The sequence below is a fragment of the Natator depressus genome, chromosome 7 (genome assembly GCF_965152275.1).
Source record: "Natator depressus isolate rNatDep1 chromosome 7, rNatDep2.hap1, whole genome shotgun sequence".
Classification (NCBI taxonomy): Eukaryota; Metazoa; Chordata; order Testudines; family Cheloniidae; genus Natator; species Natator depressus.
Genome location: NC_134240.1, coordinates 29,800,174 through 29,828,025, shown reverse-complemented (window position 1 = coordinate 29,828,025; position 27,852 = coordinate 29,800,174). Strand labels below are relative to the sequence as shown.

The 27,852-nt window shown below is 55.1% G+C and overlaps 2 protein-coding genes across 3 annotated transcripts; one reads left to right on the top strand and one right to left on the bottom strand.

Annotated features, from left to right (window-relative positions):
• Nucleotides 1-139: 139 nt before the first annotated feature.
• RELA (RELA proto-oncogene, NF-kB subunit) lies at nucleotides 140-20,459 on the top strand. 2 transcript variants are annotated; one of them, XM_074959725.1, is made up of 11 exons: nucleotides 140-280; nucleotides 12,636-12,680; nucleotides 13,816-13,967; nucleotides 14,604-14,752; nucleotides 15,129-15,220; nucleotides 16,188-16,325; nucleotides 16,617-16,721; nucleotides 17,167-17,379; nucleotides 17,529-17,609; nucleotides 18,056-18,154; nucleotides 18,348-20,459. In XM_074959725.1, the coding sequence occupies exons 1-11, from the start codon at nucleotides 274-276 to the stop codon at nucleotides 18,959-18,961; spliced, it is 1,695 nt and encodes a 564-aa protein (XP_074815826.1). In that variant the 5' UTR covers nucleotides 140-273; the 3' UTR covers nucleotides 18,962-20,459. The 2 variants fall into 2 exon arrangements, with proteins under 2 accessions (XP_074815826.1, XP_074815827.1); XM_074959726.1 differs by having other exon boundaries at nucleotides 141-280; nucleotides 18,059-18,154; nucleotides 18,348-20,458.
• A 2,754-nt stretch (nucleotides 20,460-23,213) lies between these two features.
• C7H11orf68 (chromosome 7 C11orf68 homolog) lies at nucleotides 23,214-26,873 on the bottom strand. Its single transcript, XM_074959724.1, has 3 exons — nucleotides 26,747-26,873; nucleotides 25,767-25,948; nucleotides 23,214-25,448 (listed from the first exon to the last, which is right to left on the bottom strand). Exon 3 carries the CDS (start codon nucleotides 25,418-25,420, stop codon nucleotides 24,680-24,682), a length of 741 nt encoding a protein of 246 aa, XP_074815825.1. The 5' UTR covers nucleotides 25,421-25,448; nucleotides 25,767-25,948; nucleotides 26,747-26,873; the 3' UTR covers nucleotides 23,214-24,679.
• Nucleotides 26,874-27,852: the final 979 nt, after the last annotated feature.

Below are 27,852 nucleotides of genomic sequence, written 5' to 3'. Positions count from 1 at the left end.
ACATCCCCCCGTCTCGGGGTGGGAGCAGCTGTTGTACTGGGACACCTCCGTCCCCGCACACGCTCTTATTGTGGACTGGGGTCCATCTCCTGAGCCCCCACGCAGGGGCCAGCCCTAGCCTGCGGAGCCCTCCCCCCCCCCAACCTAGTATCCCCTGGATTCTTCTGGTTCCCAAACTGGGAGCCCCCCTCCTCGACTCCCTCCAACCAGGGAGCCCCCACCCCCGTACCTTCTTGATTCCCAGCCTGGGTCGTAGCCTGACTTCTGGCAGAAATGGATGGTAAGTGTGTACCCCCACTCCAGCAATATGGACTTTCCCCCAAATCCAGAACCCCCATTTACCTCTGGCGTGTCTATACTCCCCTCACCCCCGTCTCTGGAGCGGCGTGTGTAAAATGGGAGTCGCTGAGACAGTTGGGTGTGTGGAAGCAGCTGAGCTTATAGGGAGGGGGGAGGAAGCCCCCATTATTGGAGTGCTAGTTCTGAATATGGGGGGCTTGGAGAGCAGCTGGGATTCCCCAGGAACGTGGGTTTCCCCCGCTTTGTCCCATCCCCTGCTGCCCATTATTTCTCTAGCTGCTGCATTTCTGGGTCCCCATCTTGTTTTGAAAAAGTTTTGTTGTGGTGGTGTCTGGTGAGACCTGCTTCCGGGGCCTTGGTTGGCAGTGAGTTCCTTGTTTGCTTTGGGGGTCAGGCAGGCACAGTGGATTTGGGGGCTGAAATGTGGGGTGGGGGGAAGAGATGGGAATTTCTGTGCCATAAAAAAAGCCAACACATTGGGAAAAACACAGATAGCAGAATCCTTCGGCATGGAGGAAGGGCCGGGCTGGAGTTGACTGGACACTGTACAGCATGGAAACGGCAGTTCTGATGTGATGTATTGGGCCTGTAACCCATCATATTTGAGCACCTAGTTCTTATATAGTGTGGCACTTTCTGTATTATCCCGTAACCCAGAGCTCTTCTGTCTCGCCAACCAGGGCAGAAATACAGTGACAGAGTAAATTAATCCCTTCAAACCGGAAGTGTTTTGTTGTTATGTGTTTAAGACTTGAGGAACTCAATCTGTTTAGCCTAACAAAGAGAAGGCCTGATTTGATCAGTCTGTGAGCACTACACGGGGAACAGAAATTTGATAATGGGCCGTTCAGTCTAGCAGACAAAGGCCTCACAAGCTCCAGTTCTTGGAAACTAGACAAATTCAGACTAGAAATAAAGTGTTTCTGTTTTAACAGCGAGGGGAATTAATACACTGGGACGACTTCCTAAGGGCTGCAGTGGATTCTCCATCATAGGCAACTTTTAAACTAAATTGGATATTTTTTCTAAGAGATCTGCTCTAGTTCAATCAGGAATTAATTCGGGGCTGACCTATATGGCCTGTTATACCAGAGTTCAGAGTAGATGATCACAGTGGTCATTTCTGGCTTTAGAATCAGCAAATCTATTTGTATTGCACTACCATGTAGGAGCCCAAGTCATGGCCCAGGACTCCTTGTGCTGGGTGCTGTACAGACCCAGAACAGAAAGATGGTCCCTGCCCCAACAAGCTGACAGTTCCTACTGAATTAACCCTGTGAGTGGCTCATGTGCTGGGTGCATCCTCCAGATTTGTAGCTCACTAGAACTGTACCACCTACGGACTCCAGTCAAGAGTCTCTTCTGCCTATGTACTTTTCATGAAGATGTCCTCGGTGTTGCCTTCCTTAGAAATTTGGAGGTGGCGGAGTGGGGAGGTTTGGGCAGCTGGGCCTGTAGGCTCTGGAGAAGGGTTTGTGACTGAGCCAGCCACCCATTTTGGCTGAATGGCTCAACATGAAACAGCTGATTATGTGGATGTGTTGGGACAGTCCTCATTAGATTTCAAAGTTAAGGTGGCGATTGTTGCGGGGGGGCGGGCAAGAGCATGTTGGTGACGCTCTGTTTTTAAAGGGCTATTTTTTCACAACCCAGGGAGCTAGAAAGGATGGATATATCTATATAACAAACTCCATTTTCCACACCCCCATCAATTCAGGCTATCTCCACCCCCAGTTCTCTGCTCCTTTCCCACCCTTGTAGGCTCCGAAGTGGGGAACTACAACGAGCCCTAGAAGTCACCAGTCCTCGTGTGTCAGGGCTCCGGTTGAGGGGTTGGGAAGGAATTGCTCCCCACCCCACCCAGCCGCCTTAGGGAGGTGGGGTGCTGGGCTGACGGAGCCCACTGGTTTGATCTGGTACAGCTAATCCTAACACTTCCAAGTGCCTTAACTAGCCAGACCCTGCCACCAGAACCAGAAGCCCAAATACCATTGGGGCTAGTGTGCCTCAGCGGCAACTGAGACAAGACCTTAGGGTTAAAACAAATAACACCATCTTTTCCCTGCTGCTAATACCTATTTATTAGGTGTATTGTGGTAACACCTAGACTCTCTTCCCCCTCCCCATCCCCCCGACTGAGGTCAGGGGATGGTACTGGATGCTTTCCAGACCTGTGGCTGAGACCTAGCGCCCCCAGTTGTGCTGGGCACTGCCCAGACACACAGCGAGGGACAGGCCCTGCACAAAGAGCTTCCAATTGAGACCTTGTCTAAGGTAAAAGGTTTTGCCAGCTATGTTGGCTAGGAGTGTAGAACCCACGGCCAATGCAGTGGAGACATCTTTGCTGGTATACGCTGCCTAGCGTAGACAGGGTGTTGAAAGACACAGGGTGAGAGGGGAAACTGAGGCACAGAGAGGGAAAGGGACTTGCCCAAAGTTGGTGGCGGACCTGGGAATAGAACCTAGGTGTCCTGAGTCCCAGTCCAGTGCCCTAGCCACTAGGTGCAGGGTAGGGATTGTCTTTCAGTGTGCGTCTCTGCAGCACCAGACATGGTGGGGGGCTGTGTGGCTCTTGGCATCACAAAGCATTCCCAGTCTTGGCCAGGGCCTCTAGACACTTCTGTAATACGAGTAATAATAATGGAACAGGTTATTCTGATTCTGCTGTCTGTTATACACCCAGTCGTAGGCTCTGATTCAGCAAGGTGCTTGTGTGTAATTCTACCCAGCATGAGTATTAGTATTGCTGTGTATTTCATATGTGCTGGTAGCACCAGGAGCCCCAGTCCCGCAGCAGGACTCCATTGTGCTCGGTGCTGTACGAAGAGAACAAAGGTACTCCCTGCCCCAAAGAGCTGGCTGGGAGTTACTGCAGTGAATGACTTTGAACTCAGGCTAATTGCCAGGCTGGATCAGGCCTGAAGTCCTTCTAGCCCCATCTCTGACCATGGTTGTGAAACCAGCTGCTTCAGAGGCAGGCACAAGTCGCCCCCTGTGGGAGCAGCTGAGGGGAATAATCTGGCCCCCTTCAGTAGTCTCCTCCCCACTCTGACTGGATAAGAGCAGCTTCATCGCTGAGGCAGGAGGTTTGATGTCCCGTCCAAAGCTCTGTCTGGCTTTCCAGCCTTTGCCCTTCCAACTCCATGTAGTCTTGTTCACCAGAGAAATGGCCAGTCCCTTCTGGATTCCTGCTCAGCCCCCAGCCTCAGTCGTAGCCTGTGGCAATGGGTTCTGCAGGTGAACGGTGCCGTGCGTGGAAATCCTTTCCTCTGATCAGTTCTGAATTTGCTGCCTTCTGATCTCAGCCAGGACTCGATTCAGGGCATGCCTATGGCCTGTGTGAGAGAGGAGGTCAGCCTATCTCAGGGGGCCCTTCCGGCCTTAGAATCGATGACTGTCCTAGTGCTGCCAGAAAGCAAGGGATGCTCCCACTCTCTCCTCTTTACCATCCTTCGCTCAGATCCAAGGTGAGCAGCCCGCACTGCTCTCCACTGTTCCAGGCCTCTCCGCCTACTAGGAGCCACCTGCGATCCTGGGCCCTGTAGGAGGTGGCATGCCTAGTGCTGTGTGTGACTGCACCACTGGTTTATATACTGGCATTGGAAGACCCTTCATCCCGCTCTTAGGGCACTGTGTCATTTGTTTGCTTTTGGACTGCTGCTTTTAATCAATTCGTCCCATCAGACGCCTGAACCCTTGCTCTAATGCACATATTCAATATTATTTGTATTATGGTTGTAACTCCTGATTCCAACTGAGATCAGGGTCCCCCCATATGCACAGCTGGGGGTGGGAGAGGGGCTATCCTGTCGTGCCAGGCACAGACACACAATATGAGAGAGTCTCTGCTCGGGAGGAGCTCACAGTCTGAGTAGACGAAGGGTGGATGGGGAGACAGAGGCACCAAGAGGGGAAAGGACTTGCCCAAGGTCACGCAGCAGCTCAGTCGCAGATCTGGGAATAGAACTCAGGAGTCCTGACTCCCAGGCCAGTGCCCCTATCCACTAGACCACGCTGCCTCTTAATTCTTGTCAGTCATGCATCATAGTAGATTTCCAGGCCAGAGAGCCATTCCTGCCTCCAGCCCAGATCTGGTGGATGAGCTAGAACATTGGTTTTAGAGTGACATGTGAGCTGGATGAAAAGACCCCAAGTAATAGACACTCCACCCAGTCCTAGAGTCAGCTGTTCTAATGGTTAATCCCCTTCCCTGTTAAAAATTTGCTGAATCCATGAGATTCTTTATACAGAAAGGCAGCCTTGAACTCAAAGGGTTTTTTAATAGAAAGAATCAGGGGGAAACATCTTTTTGAGTTCAGGCTTTAGAAATATGGCACAATACGTCAGCCTAAGTAATTTAGGAGCCGGTCTCATTTTAAAGAGACTTAGGCGAGGCTAGGAATTTAAACTCCAGTCTCTCTCACTTAGGCATGTTTGAAAATTTTCCCAGGCTGACCTGAAATAATCAGTTTAATTCACTGGCTACAGTTAATCCCGCCGTTTCTTTAATTTAGTTTTAAATATGAAGCCTGTTTTGATAAGAGAAGTTTACGGATCCAAAACATTTAAGGTTTTGTTTAATAAAAATGCATTTTAGATGCTGTTTTGTGTGTTTAATTAAATTCCAGTCACCATCCTAATGCGGCTTGACACAAATAATGAGCAAAAAGTTAACGATCTAGTAAATAAGCTGTATGTCTTTTACCATTTTCTAACATGCCAAAGATGTTCAGTTAATAAGAATCTGAAATATTAAGCTATATAATTGCTTGAATAAATGCATATTGTTATAGTGTATTCTCTTAGGCAGCAAAAAGGTTACCAAATCTCGCGTAAAGGCTCTGTTTAGTTGTAACTCAGCATGTTTTAATGAGGGGGCACCTTTCTTTAGAAAATTGCTGAAGTACAAAGTTTATGAAAATGGATGATTGAAATTGAGGCTTCCCACTTCGTAATTTAAATCACCTTGATTTTAAATCAGTCCACCCTGGTTTCCTAGAGTTTAAGGACGCAAGAGACCATCAGATCCTCCAGTCTGACCCTCTGTATAACACGGGGGGTTCATTGTCATCCAGTCCTGCTTGTGTTGAGTGCAATGCATTTGAATCCTCAGGAGGCTAAATTGTTGTGAGCCCCATGCAGAGAACAGGCAAGACCGAGGAGCCCCCAGTGCCCAAGGGCCCTGCGCTGGCAGGGAATCACTGTGATGAGCCGTGTCCAGCTGATCCCAGCAGGTGACCTGCGCCCCATGCTGCAGGGGGAGGTGAAAACCCCCAAGGTCTCTGCCAATCTGACCTGGGGGAAATTCCTTCCCGACCCCCAGTCTGATGATGGGCTGAACCCTGAGCATCTGGGCAAGACCCACCCGCCAGGCAGCTGGAGAGAGGATTTGATACCGTCTCAGAGCACTGGCCCACCCCATCCAGTGTCTCAGCTGGGCTGATCTCTGGTGCTTCAGAGGAAGTCAGAAAAAAATCCCCCACCCAGACATAAGAGCATAAGAACGGCCATACTGGGTCAGACCAATGGTCCATCTAGCCAGAATCCTGTCTTCCGACAGTGGCCAATGCCAGGTGCTTCAAAGGGAATGAACAGAACAGGTAATCATCAAGTGATCCATCCTCTGTTGCCCATTCCCAGCTTCTGGCAAACAGAGGCTAGGGACACCATCCCTGCCCATCCTTGCTAATAGCCATTGATGGACCTATCCTCTATGAACTTATCTAGTTCTTTTTTGAACCCTGTTATAGTCTTGGCCTTCACAGCGTCCTCTGGCAAAGAGTTCCACAGGTTAACTATGCATTATGTGACAAAATACTTCCTTTTCTTTGTTTTAAACCTGCTACCTATTAATTTCATTGGGTGACCCCTAGTTCTTGTGTTATGAGAAGAAGTAAACAACACTTCCTTATTTCTCCAAACCAGTCATGATTTAATAGACCTCTATAGTATCCCTCCTTAATTGTCTCTTTTCCAAGCTGAAAAGTCCCAGTCTTAACTAACTAAACGCATCTAGTTAGCTGTACATTGTGGGAAAAAATCCCTTCCTGACCCCAGAAAGTGACTGGCTGAAGCCCTGAAGCACGAGATTTGATTACAGTCATCTTAATGCAGACAGTCTCTGTCTTTTTGCAATCATGGAAACAGAATCAGTTTAGAAGCCGCTGCCATGAGGATTTAAATCTGGCCCATCTGTGTCTGATTTCAGCATGTTCATTGGAAACAGAGTGTCTGCAAATTTAAAACTGTTTTTGTGGGGGAAAACACTCTCCCACTGCAACAATTAATCCATGGGACTCACTGCCACATGATTTTATTGTGGCAGAGAGCTCAGGAGGAATTGCATAGGGCCTGGATGCTCATAGGGCAATCGAGACTATCCCGAGAAAAGATTAAAAAAAAAACAAGCAAGCCTTTTGGAAGGGCTTTGGAGCTTCCTGCTTCAAGCCACAAGCTGCCTGCTAACTGAGCTCCTGGAGTGTCACTAAGCCATTAATCTATTTAGTTTAAGGCAGGGGTTCTCAAACTGGGGGTCGGGACCCCTCAGGGGGTCGTGAGGTTATTATGTGGGGGGTCATGAGCTGTCTGCCTCCAGCATTTATAACGGTGGTAAATATATAAAAAAGTGTTTTTAATTTATAAGGGGGGATCACACTCAGAGGCTTGCTATATGAAAGGGGTCACCAGTACAAAAGTTTGAGAATCACTGGTTTAAGGGATATATAAACTCCTTCACGAGATGCATGCGCAGGGGAGTGTGTTTGTGTGAATCATGCACACAGGACACACACACACACACACTGCTCTGTAGACAATCTCATGTGTGTATAATAATCTTAGCTCTTATCTAGTTCTTTTAATCAGATTTTAAAGCACGCTACAAGGGGGAATGATATCATTCTCATGCAGCCACCTCTGGTGTGGGCTCCTGGGGCTGTTTATGCAGAGATCCCTTTTGCCCAGCACTGAAATGCAGCTGCAATTACCCCTATTTTACAGATGGGGAAACTGAGGCACAGAGAGGGAAGACTTACCCTAAGTCACCCAGTAGGCTGGTGGCAGAGTCAGGAATAGAATCCAGGAGTCCGGATCTCCAGTGCCATGCTCTACCCACTAGCCACACTGCGAGGTCCATATGTAATATTCACCTCCCTCTATGATGATGCACAGAGGATGGGAGTCTCACAGCCCCCAGCTACCCAGCCTAGTTCTGTAGCTCAAACTGTAATGACGCTGTCCTAGTCTAAACTAGAAAGGATTTGTTGGTATTGCCAAACCAGTACAGTCATGCCGCAAACCTTCCTAGTGGAGACTCTGCTTATACCGACAAAACACTCCTTATACCGGGTCCCTGAGCAAAACAAGCCACTGACAAAAGGACTTTTTTATCATTATTATCAGTGCTCTCAGTCCGTTCGCTGCTGTAACCGTATCTGCATTGGAGCTTTTGCTAGTATAAAATGTTAACAGATCTCACTCGTGACATTTCTTTTACCAGCAAACGTTTTGAGTGTCGATCTGGCCTCGGTCTTTTAACTCGGGAAATCCCCAGTTCAGTCCCTGGGCTCAGCCAGGATTGTGGCTGTCCTGCATGTGTGTATTTTACATACACCCTCCCCTGTATGCACCTTTCGGGCGTATACACAGGGAACAGAAAGTACCTACTTGGGGACAGAAGTTGGATAACATGAGGGCTCTTCAGTTCGGCAGTCAGAGGGGTAACGTGATCCAGCAACTGGAAACTGAAGCTTGCGGAATGTAGATCGAAAATAAGGCAACATATTTTTACCAGTCAGGGGAATTCACCAGTGGACCAAGCGTGGGTTGTGGTGGATTCTGCATCACTGGCAATACTTAAATCAAGATTGGATGGTTTTCTAGCAGATCTGCTCTGTCCCAGATGAACTAATTCCAGGCCAGCCTATGTTATATGTAGGGCCCTACCAAATTCACGGTCCATTATGGTCAATTTCACGGTCACAGGATTTTAAAAATCATTAATTTAATGATTTCAGCTATTTACATCTGAAATTTCACCGTGTTGTAACTGTAGGGATCCTGACCCAAAAGGAGTTGGGGGGGGGGGTGTTGCCAGGTTATTGTAGCGGGGGTTGCGACACTGCTACACTTCTGCGCAGGCGCTGCCTTCAGAGCTGGGCAGCTGGAGAGCGGCAGCTGCTGGCTGGGAGCCCAGCTCTGAAGGCAGAGCTGCTGCCAGCAGCAGCGCAGAAGTAAGGATGGCCTGGTATGGTATTGCCACCCTTCCTTCTGCGCTGCTGTCTCCAGAGCTGAGCCCTCGGTCAGCAGCCGCCACTCTCCAGCTGCCCAGCTCTGAAGGCAGCAATGCAGAAGTAAGGGTGGCATGGTATGGTATCACCACCCTTACTTCTGTGCGGCTGCTGGCGGGGCGCTGCCTTCAGAGCTGGGCACCTGGCTAACAGCTGCCACTCTCCACTGCCCAGGTCTGAAGCCAGCACAGAAGTAACGGTGGCAATTCTGTAATCCTCCTACCATAATCTTTGACCCCCCCCCCACCCCACCCCCCGCACCTCCCTTTTGGGCCAGGACCCCCAGTTTGAGAAACGCTGGTCTGCCCTGTGAAATCTATATAGTATAGGGTAAAAGCACACAAGAGACCAGATCGCAGTGGGCCCGTCTGGCCTTACAGACGATGGACACTCTCTCCTACTCCCCTGTACATACATGCATGATTGTCATCTGCTTTGCAGACAAGCAGGACACAAAGGTGGTTCCTGACGGCATCCCAACTTTGATGGCTTTTGGGGAGAGATGGGGGGGTACTGGCCCCAGGGGTCAGTGGGGAGGCATAGCTGGGTTGTCTCTGGAAGGGGACGGGAGGAAAACCTTGCTGCCTCCCAGACTCATAGTCCCCACTCCCCTCCCAGAGCTGCAGCTAGAACCCAGGAGTCTGACAAGTCACCAAATGTTTCCTGAAACTTGAATGGACCTGCATATGGAGGCAGCCCAGCCTGGTCGGTGCATAGAGCACAGGACTCCTGGGTTCTTTTTGCCACCTTGATGAGCTGTGTCACCTTGGACAGGTCCCTTCCCCTCGGACAGGTCCCTTCCCCTCTCTGTACTTCAGTTTCCCCTCCCATCCTTTCTCTGGGTGGATTGTTAGATCTCCAGAGCAGGGACTGTCTCTCACTGTGTGTCTGTGCAGCGCCCGCCATGACGGGGCCCAGCACGACTGTAATGCCCGTAAATCACAGAGATGAGAAGTCCCCATCTAGTTCCATTCTGTCCCCTCCGCTCCAGCACCCAGGGCAGGATTGTCCCCCAGGGCTCCAGTTCTCTGTCCTCCGTGTGCTGGGCTCCTGCCACTCCCCTGGCTGGGGGGCTGTCAGCCCAGCCTCTGGCCACAAGATTCCCCGCACAGAACAGATGTCGTCAAGGGAAAAGAATTGTGTTCCCTGTGTCTCTCCCTCTGCATCCCAGCAGCTGCAGCATGCTGGGAGGGGGCATGGATCCTAGGGGACCAGGGCTCTCCATCCCTGGAGCTGGCAGTCCCGGGATCAGTGGATACATATGGGGCAGTGGTTAGAATATTGCCCCCCACCCCTCATTATTTCCACTTTAAAAACTTAGTGCTGAAACAGGCAGAAAACTCCCTTCAGGTGCCCTCACTCCTGACCCACAGGCCCCTGCTAGGCCAGTCCTGGGCCCCCCCAACAGCTCTGTTTGAGCCCCTCCCTCCTGCCCCACATCCCTCTGCTAGCCCAGCCCTGGGTTACTCCTCCCCTCCCCCACCACCTGTGGGATTTGAGTTGTTATGAAATACAGATTCTGTTGTTCTTCCTCTTCCTAAATTGCTGCCTCCCTTGGTCCCTGCACAGGCCCCATAAATCACCTCCCACTAGCAGTGCTGCTGGGACAATGGCACCTGGTTAATGAGTGAGTTGGGCCCCCTGGGAACCAGGGTGCAGCTCCCAGCTCTGCAAACAGAAACCGAGGGCACTAACTGCTGGTCTGAGCCAAGCTGGGAGCCCCTGGGCTCAGCAGAATCAGGCTGGAGACCTGGAGGCCTCAGTGTGTGCTGGGGGAGCTCAGTAGGGGGCGCTCTCCCCTCACAGTCTGCGCTGGCCCCAGCCCAGAGATGAGGGTGCCATGCCACAGGGAGCGGGCTGGGGGAGCTCAGTAGGGGGCGCTCTCCCCTCATAGTCAGTCCTGGCCCCAGCGTCCCTGCCTGGTGCTAGGGTGCACGGTGCTGCAGATGCAGCCAAGGCTGTGATGTCTTCGCCCAGCAGAGGAGTGGGGAACTGGAGGGCAGCGTCGGTTGCTTGTACGTAACAGGGCAGCGCCGGTCTAGTCCCACTTCTGGTTCTCAGCAGCTCAGTCTTCCCACGAATTCCCTGTTGGAGCCTTTGTTCCATGGAGGTGCTCTGTGGGGACTGGGGGCTCAGGGCTGTGCCTGGGAGGTGGTCAGGGCACCCAAAACCACGGCTCCTCTCCCAGAGCCAGTAATGAGACCCAGGAGTCCTAACGCCCAGTCCACTGCTCTAACCACTAGTCACCATTACCCTCCTAGAGCTGGGACTTGAACCCAGGAGTCCTAATACTTACTCCATGCTGACCTGCCTGCATCTCCACTGGGTCAACACTCCCGACTTACACTGGTATAACTACATTGCTTAGGGATGTGGGAAATTCATCCCCCTGAGCGACGCAGTTAACCGACCTAACTCCCAGGGCGGACAGCACTGAGTCAACAGGAGGGCTTCTCCCACCGACCGCCCCTGCCTCTTGGGGAGCTTGAGGCAGATACGCCGACGGCAGATGCTGCAGCGCTGGAAGCGTGGACGAGCCCTACGTGACGGTGCCCCACTCCCTCCCCACTTGGAAGGATTTGGGTGTGTCGCTGGGCAGGGTCCTTCACAAACGGGCCAGGCCCTGATCACCCCATGCCTGAAATCCACACAGATCACCTGGCTGGGACAACATGCACCAGGGAGAAGGCAGGGGATTGTCTTCCCAAAGGAAGCAACCAGAAGCCAGGTGCCTGGGGGTGTTCAATGGGAAAACCCTGTGCTGTATAATTTATAAACAACCTCCCACGATCCGCCCCAGAAGTGGCTGTATCTCAGTGCCAGGCAAGGATCCCTTAGGTGTGTTTCTGAAAGATGTGTGCTTGGGAGGGGACGCTCTCTGTAACAGGGTTTGTCTGGTGCTTGCTGTTACCCAGAGTTGGAGGCCTCTCTGGTCCTGTAGGAATGACGTGTCTAGTGTGCGGCCCATTCTACAGCTGCTATAAAAACCATGCCTCATTTCATCCTCCAACGAAATGCAGCCACTTCTAGGGTGGAGCATGGCAGCGTACAAGAGCCGCACAGCAATGCTGCACAAGGGTGTCTGGGGCGAGTAAGAACAGCTGGAACTGCCGGTGCATCTAGGGAGAGCAATGGAATTGCCTGAGCTGGAAATTCCCCAGGACAGTGGGGTTGATGGGTCAGGATCAGCACAGTGTCCCCTAGTGCTGCACGCGGGCATCTGTGCCAGCCCTGACTGCAATGGGAGAGAGCCTGTTTCCTTCAGCACTCTTTATTTCTCTTGGAGGCATGCCAGCTGCATCCTGACCTGGCAGTGCCTGCAGTCTGGGTGCCCTGTGACAATTGGGAGTGGTGCCAGGCTGGCAAAGGCCCCATGTGAGTTATGGGAAAGAGCAGCACTGTGTGGGAGCTGGGACTTTGCCACCTCTGAGACAGGATCTGAGATCAGGAGCTTTTAACTCCCGTCATGAGCCCCCTGCACTGCCTGCCCACTTCCCCAAATCCTCATGCTGCCTGGACATCAAGGGGTGAAATAGCCCTGAGTGCAGGTGAATGTCACTTGGCATGTGAACCCCCATGTCCAGGCCACCTCCCACCCCAGAGGATTCCATTCTGCCTCCCTGAATAACCCCCTTCTGTTTTAACCCCATTCACCATTGTCTTTTATTTCTAATTCCAAATGACTGTGCAGCTGCTAGCCAGCCCTGTGCCTACCCCAGAGGCAATTGCATCTCACCCCCACTCTTTCCCCTGGGGAAGCATGAGCCCTGTTGCCGGTGGGCAAGTCAGGATTCTGGGCAGCAGGGGGCAGCACGGAGGACCTCATAGACGCATGTAATAGGCATGGGGAGTGAGAGTGGAGAGGATGAGGTGCAATACCAGGTATATACACTAGGTGGAGCTGATTGATGACAAGAGAGCTGTTTTCCCAGTTGGGAAAATACCAGGGCCCTATCTGCATGCTGTACCTGTGGAACTCCCTGCTGCAGGAGGTTGCTAAAACCCTGGCTCTGTCATGCAGTAACCACTCCCATTCTTGCCTTTCAGAACTGCTGCCACTTGCCTTCCTCCAGCAGGACTGGGGCCTCCAGGGTGAGTCATGATTCAATTTGTGTAACTAAACTGAATGTAATTAACAAAATTATGATTGTTAATAATGTATTTCACTAGCAGCTGCCCTCCAAGTCTGTTATGGCTTTTGAAGCATTAGTCTCTTGCAAAACCATCTCAAGCACTAGAGATTATCCCCGTAGAACCCAGGAGTCCTGGCTCCCAGCACCTCCTGCTCTAACCCACTTGATCCCACTCTCGTCCCAGAGCCAGGAATAGAATGCAGGAGGCTGCTGTGCTACAGTGAGTGGGGCAGAGGTTCAGTAGGGGGCACTCTCTCCCCAGAGTAAATGCTACCCCAGTACCGCAGCATGTCTCTAGGGTACACCGTGGTGCTAGAAATGCCATCCACTGCAGGAGACACAAGTGTGACACTACATCTCAGCACCAGGTGAGGGATCCATGTCTAAACAGCCTCCTTATCCCTCCCCAGAGGCGGCTGCATCTCAGCACTCCGGGATCCTGGTGTCAGGGGTTCCCCAGCCTGGCGGGGTGGGAGTTGGGATGACTCATCGTGGACTCTGGATTAGTCACATTGTGAGGTGGATTCCTGCAGCGGAAGCTGCAGTCGGTGGCTGTGCCCTGGGTGACAAGGTTCAAGCCTGGCTCTGGATGGAGATCTCCTGGGGACTCCATCTCCTCCCTGAAGGGCTGCTGGCCTAATGCCAGCGAAGTGTGACATGAGGGGCTGTACATTCCACTGTTGTGTTAAAGCTCCAGTCAGGGGAAATCCACAAGAGGGAGTAGCTGCCCCAGACTTGACAGGCCTGTGCTGAGATGTGTGGGCTGTTTATACAGGGATCCCTTGCCCCATGTTGAGCTGCAGCCACCTTGGGGGCGGGGAGGGAGGGGCGCATAGGGGCTGTTCAGAAGGACTCCTGGGTTCTATCCGGTTCTGAAAGAAGAGTGGGATCTAGTGGCTAGGGCAGGAGGGGCTGGGAGTCAGGACTCCTGGGTTTTATTCCCTAGTTTGGCCACTGACCCAATCCATGTGCCTCAGTTTCCCTCCATTGGATTTACGTCCCTCAGGCTAAACCCATGCAGAGGTCTGGGCACAGGTGGGTGATGCCGAGGGTTGGTCTGTCCATCGCTCATGTCTGTCTCTCTGTGCCCCCAGACCCTACCCCCAGCAGCACCCCCTACGTGGAGATCATCGAACAGCCCAAGCAGCGCGGCATGCGCTTCCGCTACAAGTGTGAGGGGCGCTCGGCCGGCAGCATCCCCGGGGAGCACAGCACTGACACCACCAAGACCCACCCCACCATCAAGGTCAGCCCCTGCCCCGCCCCAGTGCACCTCTCCCCCACGCTCCACCTCAAGATCAACCCTTCCCTGCACTCACCGACAAGGTCTTTACACCTCCAGTGCCCCCTCCCATGCCCCCTATGCATTCCCAATCCCTCACTTCTGGGTGGGTGGCCTGGACCCCCTAATGAAATCCTGGGGGATTGAGCACTACCTAAAGGATAGAGCAGAGAGCTGGGAGCCAGGACTCCTGGGTTCTATCCCTAGCTCTGGGAAGGGAGTGGAGTCTCGTGGGACAGAGTAGGTGGGGTGAGGGTGAGCTGAGAGCTAGGTTCTCTCTCTGGCTGTCTTGATTTGCTGCATGACCCCAGGGTGTGCTGCTCCCCCACTCTGTGACTCAGTCGTCCCCCCCCCCCGTGAGATTTGAGGAGGGTCTCTGAGTGTTAACACTCCCGAGCTCCCATGTGGAGCAGGACCCTAACAATGCCTAATGCCAAAGGCCCCAGACCCCTGCAACTGCAGGGGTCATGGCTCATGGGTGCGGTGAGTATGGAAGGTCTCAGCCTGATTTCCAGTGGGGAATGGGAGGGAGGGGCTCCTTTCCAGCACTGCTGAGGATCCTTGGAGCCCCTAACCTCTGCCCCCATCTCCCACCCCCAGATCAATAATTACACAGGCCCCGGGAAGGTTCGTATCTCTCTGGTGACCAAGGACATCCCCCACCGACCCCACCCCCACGAGCTGGTGGGCAAGGACTGCAAGGACGGCTACTATGAGGCTGAGCTTTCACCTGAGCGCAACATCCACAGGTGAGCCCGGACGCCTGGGTTCAATGCCCAGCTTTGGTAGGGGCGTGGGGGTCTGCTGCAGTAGAGATGTGGGGCTGGAGTCAGGACTCCTGGGTTCTGTCCCTGGAATTGGGGGAAGGGTGGTTGTCGAGTGGGTTAAAGCGGGGTGGCGGGGTGGGGAGCCGGGCATCAGGACTCCTGGGTTCTATTTCAGCTTTGCTGCTGATTCGCTTTGTGGGAAGTTGCGGCACTGCGATGGGAGGGGCCTCACCCAGGATCTCTCAGCAAGTCGGGCAGAGCTGGGGACGGAATCCAGGGGTCCTGCCCCCAACCCTTCCCGGGGCTGGGCTGGCACCGTGCGGGGAGGGGCTGTGGGTAACTCCGGCCTGCATCTCAGCTTCCAGAACCTGGGCATCCAGTGCGTGAAGAAACGGGAGCTGGACGAGGCTGTGGCACAGCGCATCCGCACCAACAATAACCCCTTCAATGGTGAGTGGGGGACTGCCTGGGGGGTGGGGCAGAACCAACCGCAGCCCCTTCGATGGTGAGTGGGGGACTGCCTGGGGGTGGGGCAGAACCAACCGCAGCCCCTTCGATGCGGGGGGGGAGGACTGCCTGGGGGTGGGGCAGAACCAACCGCAGCCCCTTCGATGCGGGGGAGGACTGCCTTGGAGGGGTGGGGCACAACCAACCGCAGCCCCTTCGATGGGGGGGAGGCATGCCTGGGGGTGGGGAAGAACCAACCGCAGCCCCTTCGATGGGGGGGAGGACTGTCTGGGGGGGGGGCAGAACCAACCGCAGCCCCTTCGATGGGGGGGAGGACTGTCTGAGGAGGGGGCAGAACCAACCGCAGCCCCTTCGATGGGGGGGGACTGCCTGGGGGTGGGGCAGAACCAACCGCAGCCCCTTCGATGGGGGGGAGGACTGTCTGGGGGGGGTGGGGCACAACCAACCGCAGCCCTTTCGATGGGGGGGAGGACTGTCTTGGGGCGGGTGGGGCACAACCAACCGCAGCCCCTTCGATGCGGGGGGGGAGGCATGCCTGGGGGTGGGGCAGAACCAACCGCAGCCCCTTCGATGGGGGGGAGGACTGCCATGGGGGGGTGGGGCACAACCAACCGCAGCCCCTTCGATGGGGGGGGGGAGAGGCATGCCTGGGGGTGGGGCACAACCAACCGCAGCCCCTTCGATGGGGGGGAGGACTGCCTGGGGGTGGGGCACAACCAACCACAGCCCCTTCGACGGGGGGGAGGACTACCTGGGGGTGAGGCAGAACCAACCGCAGCCCCTTCGATATAAGGGGGGGTCAGAGCCAGTAACAGCCCCTTCAGTCAATGTGGGAGGGGGAGAAATTGCCCAGGCAGGGTTGGAGCCACGGTTCCCGGGAGAGGGGAGGTGGGGATGGGGATCTCAGCCACCCTGTGTGAGTCTCATTGCCCCTCTCTTGCCCCCACAGTGCCCCTGGACAACCAAAAGGGGGACTATGACTTGAACGCCGTGCGGCTCTGCTTCCAGGTGTGGGTGCAGGACCCTGTGGGCACCGGGCACCTTGTCCCGCTGCCCCTCGTGGTGTCACAGCCGATCTACGACAACCGTGAGCCCCGGAGGGAGGGAGCCGGGCCCAGCTGCAGGGGTCGGGGGGGTCACCAGCATAGCAGCGGGGGAGAGGGTACCTTGGGGAGGGTCCTTGGCCCAGAGATTGGGGGAGTTGGTGGGGGTCTCTGGAGCGGCAGTGCGGGGTGGTACAGGAGAATGGAGGGGCTGAGGGTTGCAGTGGGGAGGGGGTCCCTAGCACATGGATATGGCGGGGTCCAGAGGAAGAGACTCATGTGTGCCCCCATGTTGGTTTGTATTGGGGTCCCTGACTCCCCCTTCCACTCTCCAGGAGCTCCCAACACGGCTGAGCTGAAGATCTGCCGGGTCAATCGCAACTCGGGAAGCTGTCTGGGTGGGGACGAGATCTTCCTGCTCTGCGACAAGGTGCAGAAAGGTAAGTGCTTGGGGGGGAGCCGTGAGGCTGGGGCTTACTCCCTGGGAGTGTGGGTGCAGGCCTTGGGCTCCTAGCGTGTGGTGGGGGGATGAATGGGCGTGCTGGGCATCCCCAGAGGGGGTGAGTACAGAGGTCCTCTTGTTCCATCAGGGCACAGTTGGCTTTATCCCCAAATGCTGGATCTCCAGCCTGGCTCCTCCCACAGGGATGGTGACTCCAACCCCACCCCACTCCCATACACTCCGACCCCCCAAGCAGCTAGTTCCATTGCTCTCTGATGCGGAAGCCAGTGGTTAGAGTGGGGCAGCCTGGGGTCTATCCACAGCTCTGAGAGGGCAGTAAGGTCTAGTGGTTGGGAGGCTGGGAGCCCAGACTCCCGGGTTCTATCTCCAGCTCTCCCATTGGTGCCTGCAGCCCCCTCACCCCCCCTTTGCCTCCCCCCCAGAGGACATTGAGGTCCGATTCTTCAAGGACTCGTGGGAGGCCAAGGGCTCCTTCTCGCAGGCAGACGTGCACCGGCAGGTTGCCATCGTGTTCAAAACCCCGCCCTACCAGGACCAGGCGCTCAGGGAGCCGGTGACGGTGCAGATGCAGCTCCGGCGCCCGTCTGACAAGGAGGTCAGCGAGGCCATGGAGTTCCGCTACCTGCCAGATGAAGGTACCAGGGGGCCTTTCCTCGACGGGGCGCCAGCTCCACTCTGGCCCGAGGGCAGCGGGACTGGCTGGCTCCAGGGGTGGGGAATGTGACCCCACCCCGGGGCAGGGCGGAATCCGCCCCCAGGGCTAAAGGGCCATGCTCTCCCCTAGGCGACTTCCACCGCATCGAGGAGAAGCGCAAGCGAACGCGGGACACCTTCAAGAACTTTGTGCAGAAAGCGCCTTTCGCAGGTGAGGCCAGGGGTGGGCGATGGCTCTTAACGGGCAGGGGGGCAGAGTATCTGGGGGGATGGGGAGGAGATTGTGAGGGGGGTCTCTTTGCTGGAGGGGGGGAAGGGGTGGTCTCTGAGCTGGGCAGGGAGAGGCTTTTAGCTGGGAAGGGGGCTGGGAAGGAGGGGCTCTTTGGGGGAGGGCAGCTCAGGAGTGGGTGGCTCTTGAGGGGCAGGGGTGGGGGGGCCTTAGAGTTGGGCTTCAGGCACCTAAGCCAAGGGGGGTTGAGGGAGAGGAGACTGAACCTGGTTGTCTCTAGTACGAGGGTGGGGGGTATGATTGTGGTGTTGGGAGGTGGAGCCCATTAGTCTCCTACATGGAGGGGGAACTGAGGGTGGCCTCGCTGCTGTGGGGGGGTCCTCTGCTCTGCTGCCCCCCCATGTCACTGACCCTGTCTCTCCTCCCAGCAGTGGTGGTTCCGGAGTCACGCTCCCCGCGTCGGATCGCTGTCCCTGCCCGCACAGCTGCCATGCCCAAACCCAGCCTCATCCGACCCAGTATGAGTGGTAAGGGGGCTCCAGCCACACTACGCAGGGTGGGGAATGGGCCTTTCCCCTCAAGGGGACACCAGTTTGGGGGGACTGCACAATCCCCCCATAATGCTTGTCTGTACCATGCTGTCCTAGAGGGGAGGCACTGGGGTCCCTGCCCATGGGGTTGGCCCCCCCACCTCCCAGCACTAACCTCTCCCTTCTCTAGGTCTCACCGGAATGGCGGGCACCATGGGGCAGCTGCCGACCATCCAGAAGCCGCAGGCCACGGCCCAGCACCCCCCCTTACCCTTCACCGGGCCCAGCCGAGCTCCTCCTCCTCCCACCCCCCAGCTGGGCTTCAGTACAGTCAACCTGGAGGAGTTCTCCAGCCTGGGCATCTCAAGCCGGGCCCAGCCCCCACCCCCTGCTCCTGAGGCTGAGCCCAACTTTGACCCCTTCTTCCACCTGCCGTTTGAGGGCGGGGGCGACTCAGTTGCCATGGAGCTGGGGGCCTTGCTGGAGGACACCACCTACACCAGCCTGGAGTCCATCAACACTACTGAGTTCCGGCAGCTGCTGAGCCAGGGGTCGTCCACCGAGGGTGCTGACGGGCACAGCATGCTCCTGACCTATCCCGAGTCGATCACCCGCCTGATGAGCAGCCAGCGTGGTGTGGTGGGCGTGACAGGGGAGGAGCCACAGGGCAACGGCGGGGGTGGGGGGGCCAGCGGTGCCAACAGCTTCATCAACGGGGTCCTGGGCGGCCTCCCAGAAGAGAACCTCACCTCCATGGGGGATCTGGACTTCAGCGCCCTGCTCAGCCAGTTCAGTTCCTCTTAGTGGGGACGCTGGGAAAGACGGACTGACGGTGACACCCCCCACCTGGCTCTGCGCAAGGGACTCGGGGGGGTAACTGCTCATCCACCAAGAGCCCCCCTCCTCCCACCGGGAGGATCGGACTCTGCCCTGGACTCAGTCAGCTCAGGTCCCCCATCCGGCCTGCCTGGGCCTTGTATTACTGGCTTCATTTGGCTATCGATCTCATTGTCCACCCACCCCATGCCTCCCCAGAGCCCTGCTCTGTATCTCCCCCACTCCATCCCCTGCATTACAGGGGGGGTCTCCCACTTGTCAGGCTGAGGGGGCAGCGCCAGGGGTTAGTTCCCTCCCCTGTTGCAGGGGGAGGAGCAAAGAAGAGCCTGACCCTCTTTTCACAGGAATGGGGGGGGAGGAGCAGACAATGGACTGATCCATTGTCAGGACGGGGAGGGGACAGGCTTCACCCATTATTCACAGGAGGGAAGAGGAGGGGAGTGAAGCTGCCCTGAGCTTCTGGGTTCCTTCTGCTCTGTCCTCCCTTACCTGAAAACTGTTGGCTGGGGTGGGGGAGCTGTGCCTTAGCTCCTGCGGCAGCTCTGATTGGCTGCCTATCCCCATTCCCAGCCTCCTGGGGATGGGCAGCCAATCAGAAAGGGTTCCCTCAAGGCAGGGCTGGGGGTTCTGGCATCCAGACCGGCTCTGTGTTGTGGGTGTATTGTGGGAGGGAGAATTCTCCTTCCCACCCTCAGAAGGTGCCTTAGCAGAAGCAGCATTAACTCTCCCCACCCCTTTGCAGCTGGGGAGTGTGAACAGGACCCCTCCCACCCAGCAGAGGGCCTGTGGTGAGCTGTGGGAGACCCTGCACCCCCTTGCTGGGGGGGTCTCCTCCCCCTGTTGCACATTGGCTTTGAGAGCTCTGCAAGCTGTGTAAGGGGGATGAGGGTTGTTGCTGCACGCTGTTTCGGGGCATTCTCCAATTCTTGTATTATAATGTGCCTTGCCGTGCGGTAGGAAGGGGTGGCACTGCCCCTCCATGCCTAGTGCCCCTGGATCTCCCCATCCCTGCTCCATGGCTCAGAGGACTCAGCTGGGCCTGCAGTTGGGGTGGGGGCAGTGCCCAAAACAGCCAGCAGTAGGTGCCCTGTTGCACAGAGCACTCTTCCAGGTCTGTAAAATGAAGCTGGCCCTGCTAGGTGTCATAAGAGAGGCTATGAACCTATCAGAGGCTCTGAGCTACTCCTCCCACTGGCACCGGCCTGCAGCAGGAAGGCCCAGAGAGCAGTGCTACAAAGCACCTGGGCCCATCACGGCCTCCTGCCCCTCTCTGCATTCACCGTTGCAGGGTTTGTATAGCGTTCCTCACCCTATATTTTGGCTTCCACTGTCGTTTGTCTTACTATTGGCTAAATGTAGCTGGACGGTTTTAACCGTGAGTGACACGTATTATTAATGTATTTGCTATCTCTGGGGCGCAGGGACTTGCTTCCGTGCCCAGTTTTTCCGCTGACTTATGTTCCTAATAAACCTGAGTCAAAGCGCAGACCACGGCTTCTTATTGGCAAATAGAGATCTGTTCTGAGACCAGTTCATGGAGGGCCTTGACCTCCTGGGTCATGAAGTCCCATGCTATCGCAAACCACCCCATCAGCAGCTTCTGCCAGCATTCAGCTGCTTCCCATTCCCTCAGCATCACTCCCAGAATTGAGCTGGTACTACTGTAGCTCCAGCACCTCCTGCAGGGGCTGCCTGGGCATGTCATGGGTGTGTGAGTGAAGCCAGTTGACGCAGGGGGGAGAGTGGGCCAGGTCAGAATTGTTATCTTGACTGTGGACTGGATCTTGCTCTCTGAACTGGAGTGACTCCAGGTGTGGGGGTGAAGTTAGGGCCAAATCTTTCTCACTGAACTCAGAGCACCCCTAGGAGTGTGGGTGAAGTTAGACCTCAAATCTTATGCTCTGGCCTTTCTCTGAGAGAGATTCTGAGAATGCAACATGTCCCCCATTGCAGTCAATGTCCTCGCTCCAGATCTGGCTAACAGGTCAGAATCTGGCCATACACCCTGGGCTGTGGGGAGCAAAGAGGCTTCACCGTGTTTTTGCTGTTCTAAGAGGTGGCCAGAAAATGATTTAAAACAAAAAGACTTGCTTAATTGTTAGCCTTTAAATTATGGTCTTGTTCCCAGGGGGGAGGGGGATGGAGGGTGTGGTAGGAATGTGGTGTCATAACACTGACCATTCACACTCCCCCCTTCCACTTTTAAGCCAATTTAATTCCTGTTTTGTGGAAACACTTCATCAGAAAACCCCTTGTTCAGGACTCACCCCCACCCTTTGTAAGAAATGCCAGATCAGCCCCATCTAGTCCTAGGTCTGGTCTCTGACAGCAGCCAGAACCAGGTGCAAGAACCTGCCAGTAGCAACTGTGACATAATCTGTCCCTATGAAAGTCTCATCCTGCCCCCTAATTTTTGAGAGCAACTTAAGATGAAGCATCAGTTTAATATCCCGTAGTAACTGGCTGTTCTTATCCAGGTAAATGGCCACTTGCTCTTTCAGTCATAAATTTGCAGCCTCAATGCAGCCCTCTGATAGAGTTCCCCAGGCTAACTAGACCTAGAGCTTTGCTGTTCATCAGTTAGCTCTTTGGGCCACAAGCCAGAGCAAGCCAAAGTGCCCCACTGCCACCTCTCCCATAATTTTATATCCTTTTCTCCCCTCTTGAAGGTGAACGCTCCTGACCTTCCTTCCACAGAGCGTTTTCCTACCATGCCTTAGATTGTTCTCGCTGCTCATCTCTCCTCCCTCTTCAATTCTGCAGTGAAATTTGGTGGGAGTTCCCATATTCCAAGGGCATCCAACCTGGCATTCTAAAGCAAATCCTCTAGCTGCCTGGCTGATGGGTCTGGCCCAGTTGCACAGGGTCCATCTGATCACCAGATTAAGGGCTGAGAAGGAATTTCCCCCAGGTCAGATTGGCAGGGACCTTTGGGGTTTTCACCTTCCTCTGTGACATGGGTCACCTGCTAGGATCATCTGGGCATGTTTCACGTCAATTCCCTGCCATCACAAGGGACTTGTGAGCCCTGGGCAGGGAACAGGGTCCCCAACAGATTAGTCTCCTGAGGACTGAAATGATTTTGTCTAACTCAAGTCACTGGAGTCAATACAGGGGTAACTGGGTGGAACTGAATGGCTTGTGATAGTCCAGAGCATCAGCCTGGATGATCTAATGGTCCCTTCTTGCCTTGAACTCTATGAAACATCAAGTAGAAATCCACCACTCCAGCTTTTTTTCCTCTCAACTAGCCAAAGAGCAGAGGACAAGGCAGCAGAAATGTGTCCCAGGTCCACTGTGATTTATAGGGAACGTAATGGAATGGATCCACTGGTGGCTCAGGGGGAAGATGATGGGTTGGTCTGGTTTTGGGGCAGGGGGTCTCTTCCCCAGCTTCTAGACCCCAAGAATTCAGAGATGGCTCTTGGCCCAGTGTTGAGCTTAAAGCTGAAATCCAAGTAAGAAACTACAGGGATCCCTGTTCCCTCTCCTTGCTTCAACCCTAATGCCACTTAGCCCCCAGCCCAAGTTAGTAACAGGCATGGTTGGGGGGAGTGGGGGAAAGAGCACGGTTGCTCTGGTACTTTTGTACTTAATTGGGCCATCTTGGAGGTGCCATTACCTGTTCAGAGGATGGGGTGGGATTGGGAATCAAGGCTCCTGGGTTCTAGGCCCAGCTGTAGCTGGGGAGACAGAAGTGAGGATTGCTGGACTGGGGATGCAAACACACCATCCAGGGTTGTAACTAAAGGGAACTCCCAGCCACTAGGTGTCAGCTCATGCTCCTCCCTTTTCCAACCCATCATTTTGGATGCTGGTGGTGCCACCTGCTGGCTAATGCACAGCCTATATATTACACTCAGTACCCCCTCCCACACACACCCTCACATGCACCCCTCCAGGCACTCCCTATTTGATTCTTCTCCCCCCATCATCCTGCAGAGGCATCTCTGCACCAGGCTGCCTTAACCCCAGTCATCAAGCAAGAGGCTAGGGCTGTGTGAGAAGAGCTTTCATATGTCCCACAGCAAGGTCCTCCTCCTCCAATTCTCCCTCCCCAGCAGAAGGGCAGCTACTTGCAGGGACACAGGACATGCCCCTCCCTTTGCACAGAAGGGGGGATGCTAATGGCGCTTGGGCCACCCAGCTGGCATTGGACCTGACCCACCAGGGTGTTGTGGCCTCTTTACCCCAAGAAACAGAACCCCATTCAGTGGAGAGTTGTTTTTATTAATCCTGTTTACAGCTCAAACACCCATTGAACAGCTGGGAGAAACACATCCTGCAGGAAAGACCCAAACCCCTCAGCAATCCCTTGCTCCACTGTCATCCCCAGGAGCCCCAAGGTTCCTTCCTGCTTCCCCTTCCCCACCAGAGCGGTTCAGGATTCAACATGCTCAAGGCCCCAGGAGAGGCATTTTAAAGACAACCTTTGCATACAGCAGAGCAGGCCTCTGGGCAAGGAGACAGCAGCCATTCATGGCTCCTAAAGCAGGCAGAGGGGCTCCAGTGCTGTATCTATACCCCCTTTGGTTGTTAGATGTCCCCAAAAGGGGGGTTAACAGAAACAATCGGCGCTGTTCAGGGGACTTGACACACAGCCCTTTTCCAGGGCAGGAAGAGCCAGAGATGTGTGTGCACAGACACTATGTTCCGAGAGCTGTATGGGGAACAGGCTCAGTGAAGGATCTACAGTACTTAGCGTGGGTGGCAGTGGGACACCTACTGCTTCCTCCTGTTTTCCCAAGAGCCATGGCCCTGCTCCTGTCACCCTCAGACACCTTAATAGGCCCTGCACAGACCTGACTGTGGCCTCTTTCATGTGGCCACTTTTTCCCCACCAATGAGGGACTGCAAGGGCTAGAGAGAGAACTAGTTAATGAGAAGGCTGTTGGAAACATCACCCAGCTGCTGCTGTATGAGCAGAGCTCAGGATTGCCTCCTCTACTAAGTGAGCTCTGTGTCTCAGGGAAAAGGCTTTCCTAAAGGACAGGCTGCTGGGAGCCGTGGTGCTTTCAACATACAAGCGGCACTGGAAGGTGGTTGTGGTGAATTGAACCCACAGCCCTAGCCCTCAGCTATATGATAGCACACAGACCATGAAGGAGTTAAGCATGCAGAGTGGCACCAGCAAACCCATGGGCTTTGGGAATTTAAAGGGACAGTGCCAGCTGATGACAAGAACCTCCTGAGTCTTCTATCCAAGTGACTGCAGCTCAGAGGAGCAGAGGTGGCTTTCCAGGGAAACAGGGAGAACCTCATTAGTAGAGAGACACCTAGCGGCATGGCCAGTGCTGCATCATGCATGAGTGTGCCAAACATGGCTGAGAATCCTGCAAGATAGTCCACTGTCATCTTTAACAGAGGTGTGACCAGCAGAGACTCCATCTCCCAGCAGCCAATTCTCCTCCCTGCTTACTTAAGGATCTCAGTTAGCGGCAGTTACTAGCAGAGCACCTGTCCTTTGAAAGAGGGAGACTAAGTGAGGAGCATTGCATGCTGGGATTTGTAGTCTGTGTGGGGCCTCCAATCCACTCTAGATTCTATGTACATTAAGGGCAGGCCACACCAAACAGACCAATCAAAATGCAGTTAGTTTCAGAGCACAGTTGGGAGGCATTGGTGCCAGCTGCCCGTACTGGAAAGGGGAAAGGAGGAACTGCCAGATGGGGAGCGGGGCCCAGTCTAAGTCACCTCAGTGTTGCTGACTTTGTTGATGATGCGAGAGCGGCGGGGGATGCACTCTAGGTCGAACTTGCTCTCGTAGATGGTGGGGCAGAGGTGCCAGCGATTGTCCCGGTAGATGCCTAGGTAGGTGTAGACATCAGGCTTGTAGGAGAGCAGGCACTTGACGCCAGTGCCTCGGATGGCAGCGTCCGCATCCATCACCTTCTCCTCGTTGGTGAAGTCATCTGTGTAGATGCAGATGACATGCTTGCGGTCCGAGTTGGGGTAGCAGGGGCTGACTTTGGCTACCCCAAAGCGCCCCTCCAACACTGAGCGGGCGATGCCACTCCAGGCATGGTCCACCTTGAAGCCGGTATCCAGGTGCATCAGCCACTTGCCGGTGAGGACGCAGTGGTTGAGCGCCAGCTCGCGGATGGTGTCGAAGGTGACATGGCGCCCACTGATCTGGAGCCGCTCCCAGGCCTCCTGCAGCCCCACCACATCACCTGACTCTGGACAGTAGTTTGGACCGTAGATGGCAATCCAGCCCACAGGCTCAGTGCGGCGCTCGGGGTCCCCAAAACGAGACACTCGCGAAGGCTGGTAGGTCTGCAGCCACTCCTCGAACTCGGCCCGTGGGGTCTTTCGCGCATCAAACACCACCCAGGGATCCATGTCAGCTGCCATGGACTCAGCGGCCAGGTGCTCGGCCGAGAAGGCCCCTCCCTTCCCCACGTCACCATCATCCTGGTCTGACATCGCTCGCTGGCCTGTGGAGGAGTGGAACCTAGGATGGAAGGGTCAGGGAGATGGGAAGCAACACGATGGTGCACCATCTAGCCCAATCTCCACAGCAGGACCCAGGACAGAATCAACCCCTAGAGTCCCTCCCCCAGGACCCTGCCCAGTATGAACAGAGATTTCCCCCACTCCCATTAGTACCCCCCATCTCCTCCAGGGGTCTGCTCACTATGGATGGAGACCGCCCATTAGCTCCCATCCCCCCCACAGCAAGACTGTCCCCTATAGCCCATCCCACAGGGTCCTTGCCCACTGTTGATTTAGGTACCCCATTAGTTCCCATCCATGAACCAGAATAATTTACCTGCTATTCGTGGGCTTCTGGGGAAGTGAACACAATGCAGGATGGGTATCCAAATGCAGGATGAGCAATGAAGGGCTTGGAACGAGCAACACTAATGTAAAGACCACCTGGAAACCCAACTGAGGATGTGTGTGGCAGGATGCTTGCTGTACATGCCCCACAAAGATGCTGCTTCGACTTTCCTATTAAAGAAAAATCATGGCTCACCGTGGAGGACAGAGAGCAGAGCACACTAAATGATCTGTACAGCCCAGTTAGAAACACAGCCATGCCAACAGGGTATAAACTCCAGATCGCCCACTGTGTCTTTTAAACTTGTCCTAGATCAGCTGCACTGAGCCAATTCCATACGGGGACCCTTCCCCACACAACACAGTGGGAAAGGCAGGGGGCACGACACAAACACTTCATGTACTCAGGCCAGCAACATCCGTTCCTTTGTCAGACCAAGAGCACTTGAAATGGCTTGTCCCCTACCACTTAGTGATACTCCCCCACCCTGAAGATCCCTAAATTGTCATAGCACAGTGTCAATTTGAGGATTATGACTCTTCTTCCCTCAGGAGATGCTGCTAGGGGTACAGAATGAGATATGTCTCATCTCATCTTAGGGAGAGACAGTGGAAGTTAGTATCATTAACCTCTTTATTACAGATGGGATAAACTGAAAGGCTGAAAGACGAAGGGACTCATCCACCCAGCAGCTCTGAAGCAGAGCTGGGAAGAGAACCCAGGAGTCCTGCTCCCCCCCCCATTCTAGCCCACCAGAGCCCACTCCCCCCCCAGAAGCTGGGAAGAGAACCCAGCCCCCCTTTCACTCTGAGCGAACGCGGAGCAAAGCCCGCGGGCCCCTCCAGGGCTGCACACGGCGGCAGGGGACACCCCTCCCGCGCGCCCGCCACGCCCCCTCCTTCCCACGCAGCGCCGCTGGGCCCCTCCCGAGACACCTCCGCAAGCGCCCGCCCAGGGCCCAGCCTCACCGGCCCCTTCCCGCGCTCAGCTCCCGACCGCCCCCATACTGCAGCCCCCCCGCTCCGCCTCACACGGGGGTAACGACCACGGGGGCGGGGCCTCAACCTAACCCGGATAGGGAAACGCGGAGCCAGGAGGGACGAAGTGAAAGACCCGGATGTGGTAGAACTAAGGGTGGAGTGGGAGGGGGCTAACCAGGTAGGGGGCGGGACCCAGTGTACGGAAGCGGATTCGCTGGTGGATAGGGGCGGGGCTAAAGCAACCAATCCGCTCCAGCCTGAGCCCCCTCCCCCCGCCCAGCGGTTTGTGGCTGTGACTCCAGCGCGCTCCACTGTCTGTGTGCGTGCTCAGGCTCGTGGGGCCGGGCTGCAGCTGGTTTTGAAGTGGCCTATGGCGGAAAGTCAAGGAAGGCATCGCAGAGGGCCCAAGCCAGTGGCGGGCCAGGAGTCTGACCCTGAGCGCTGTTCTGTGGGAATAATGGGTGTTAAACCCCCCTCTGGGGCCATGAGACAGGGACGCCTCACCAGGTGATGAGATGCAGCCACCTCTGGAATGGAACACAGGGACTGTTTATACAGGGCTCCCATGTAGCGGGGTAGGGCACATGGCTGAGAACAGGGGAAAGAGCCAATCATAGAATATCCGGGTTGGAAGGGACCTCAGGATGTCATCTAGTCCAACCCCCTGCTCAAAGCAGGGCCAAGCCCCAATTTTTGCCACAGATCCCTAAATGGCCCCCTCAAGGATTGAACTCACAACCCTGGGTTTAGCAGGCCAATGCTCAAACCACTGAGCTATCCCTCCAAGGACATTCCGTCTGGGGCACCTGGTGTTGGCCACTGTTGGAAGACAAGACGCCTTTGGCTGTTCTTATGTACATCAGTACAAAAGCACAGTCCCTCTGCCATCCTTAGTGCTCCACGGTGTAAGGAGAACCTCAGACCCAATCTACCTGCTCAGGGAAAGGGAGCTTGCCTGAGACCCTCCATAGGGGAGTGGGGAAGACACAGGGACTTCATAGACCCCCATCTCTGGCGGTGAGGGTCAACCTGGTGGTGAGGATCCTTCATCTTCCAGGGATGGGGAGTTGCTGGGGAGCAAACAATCCCAGGGA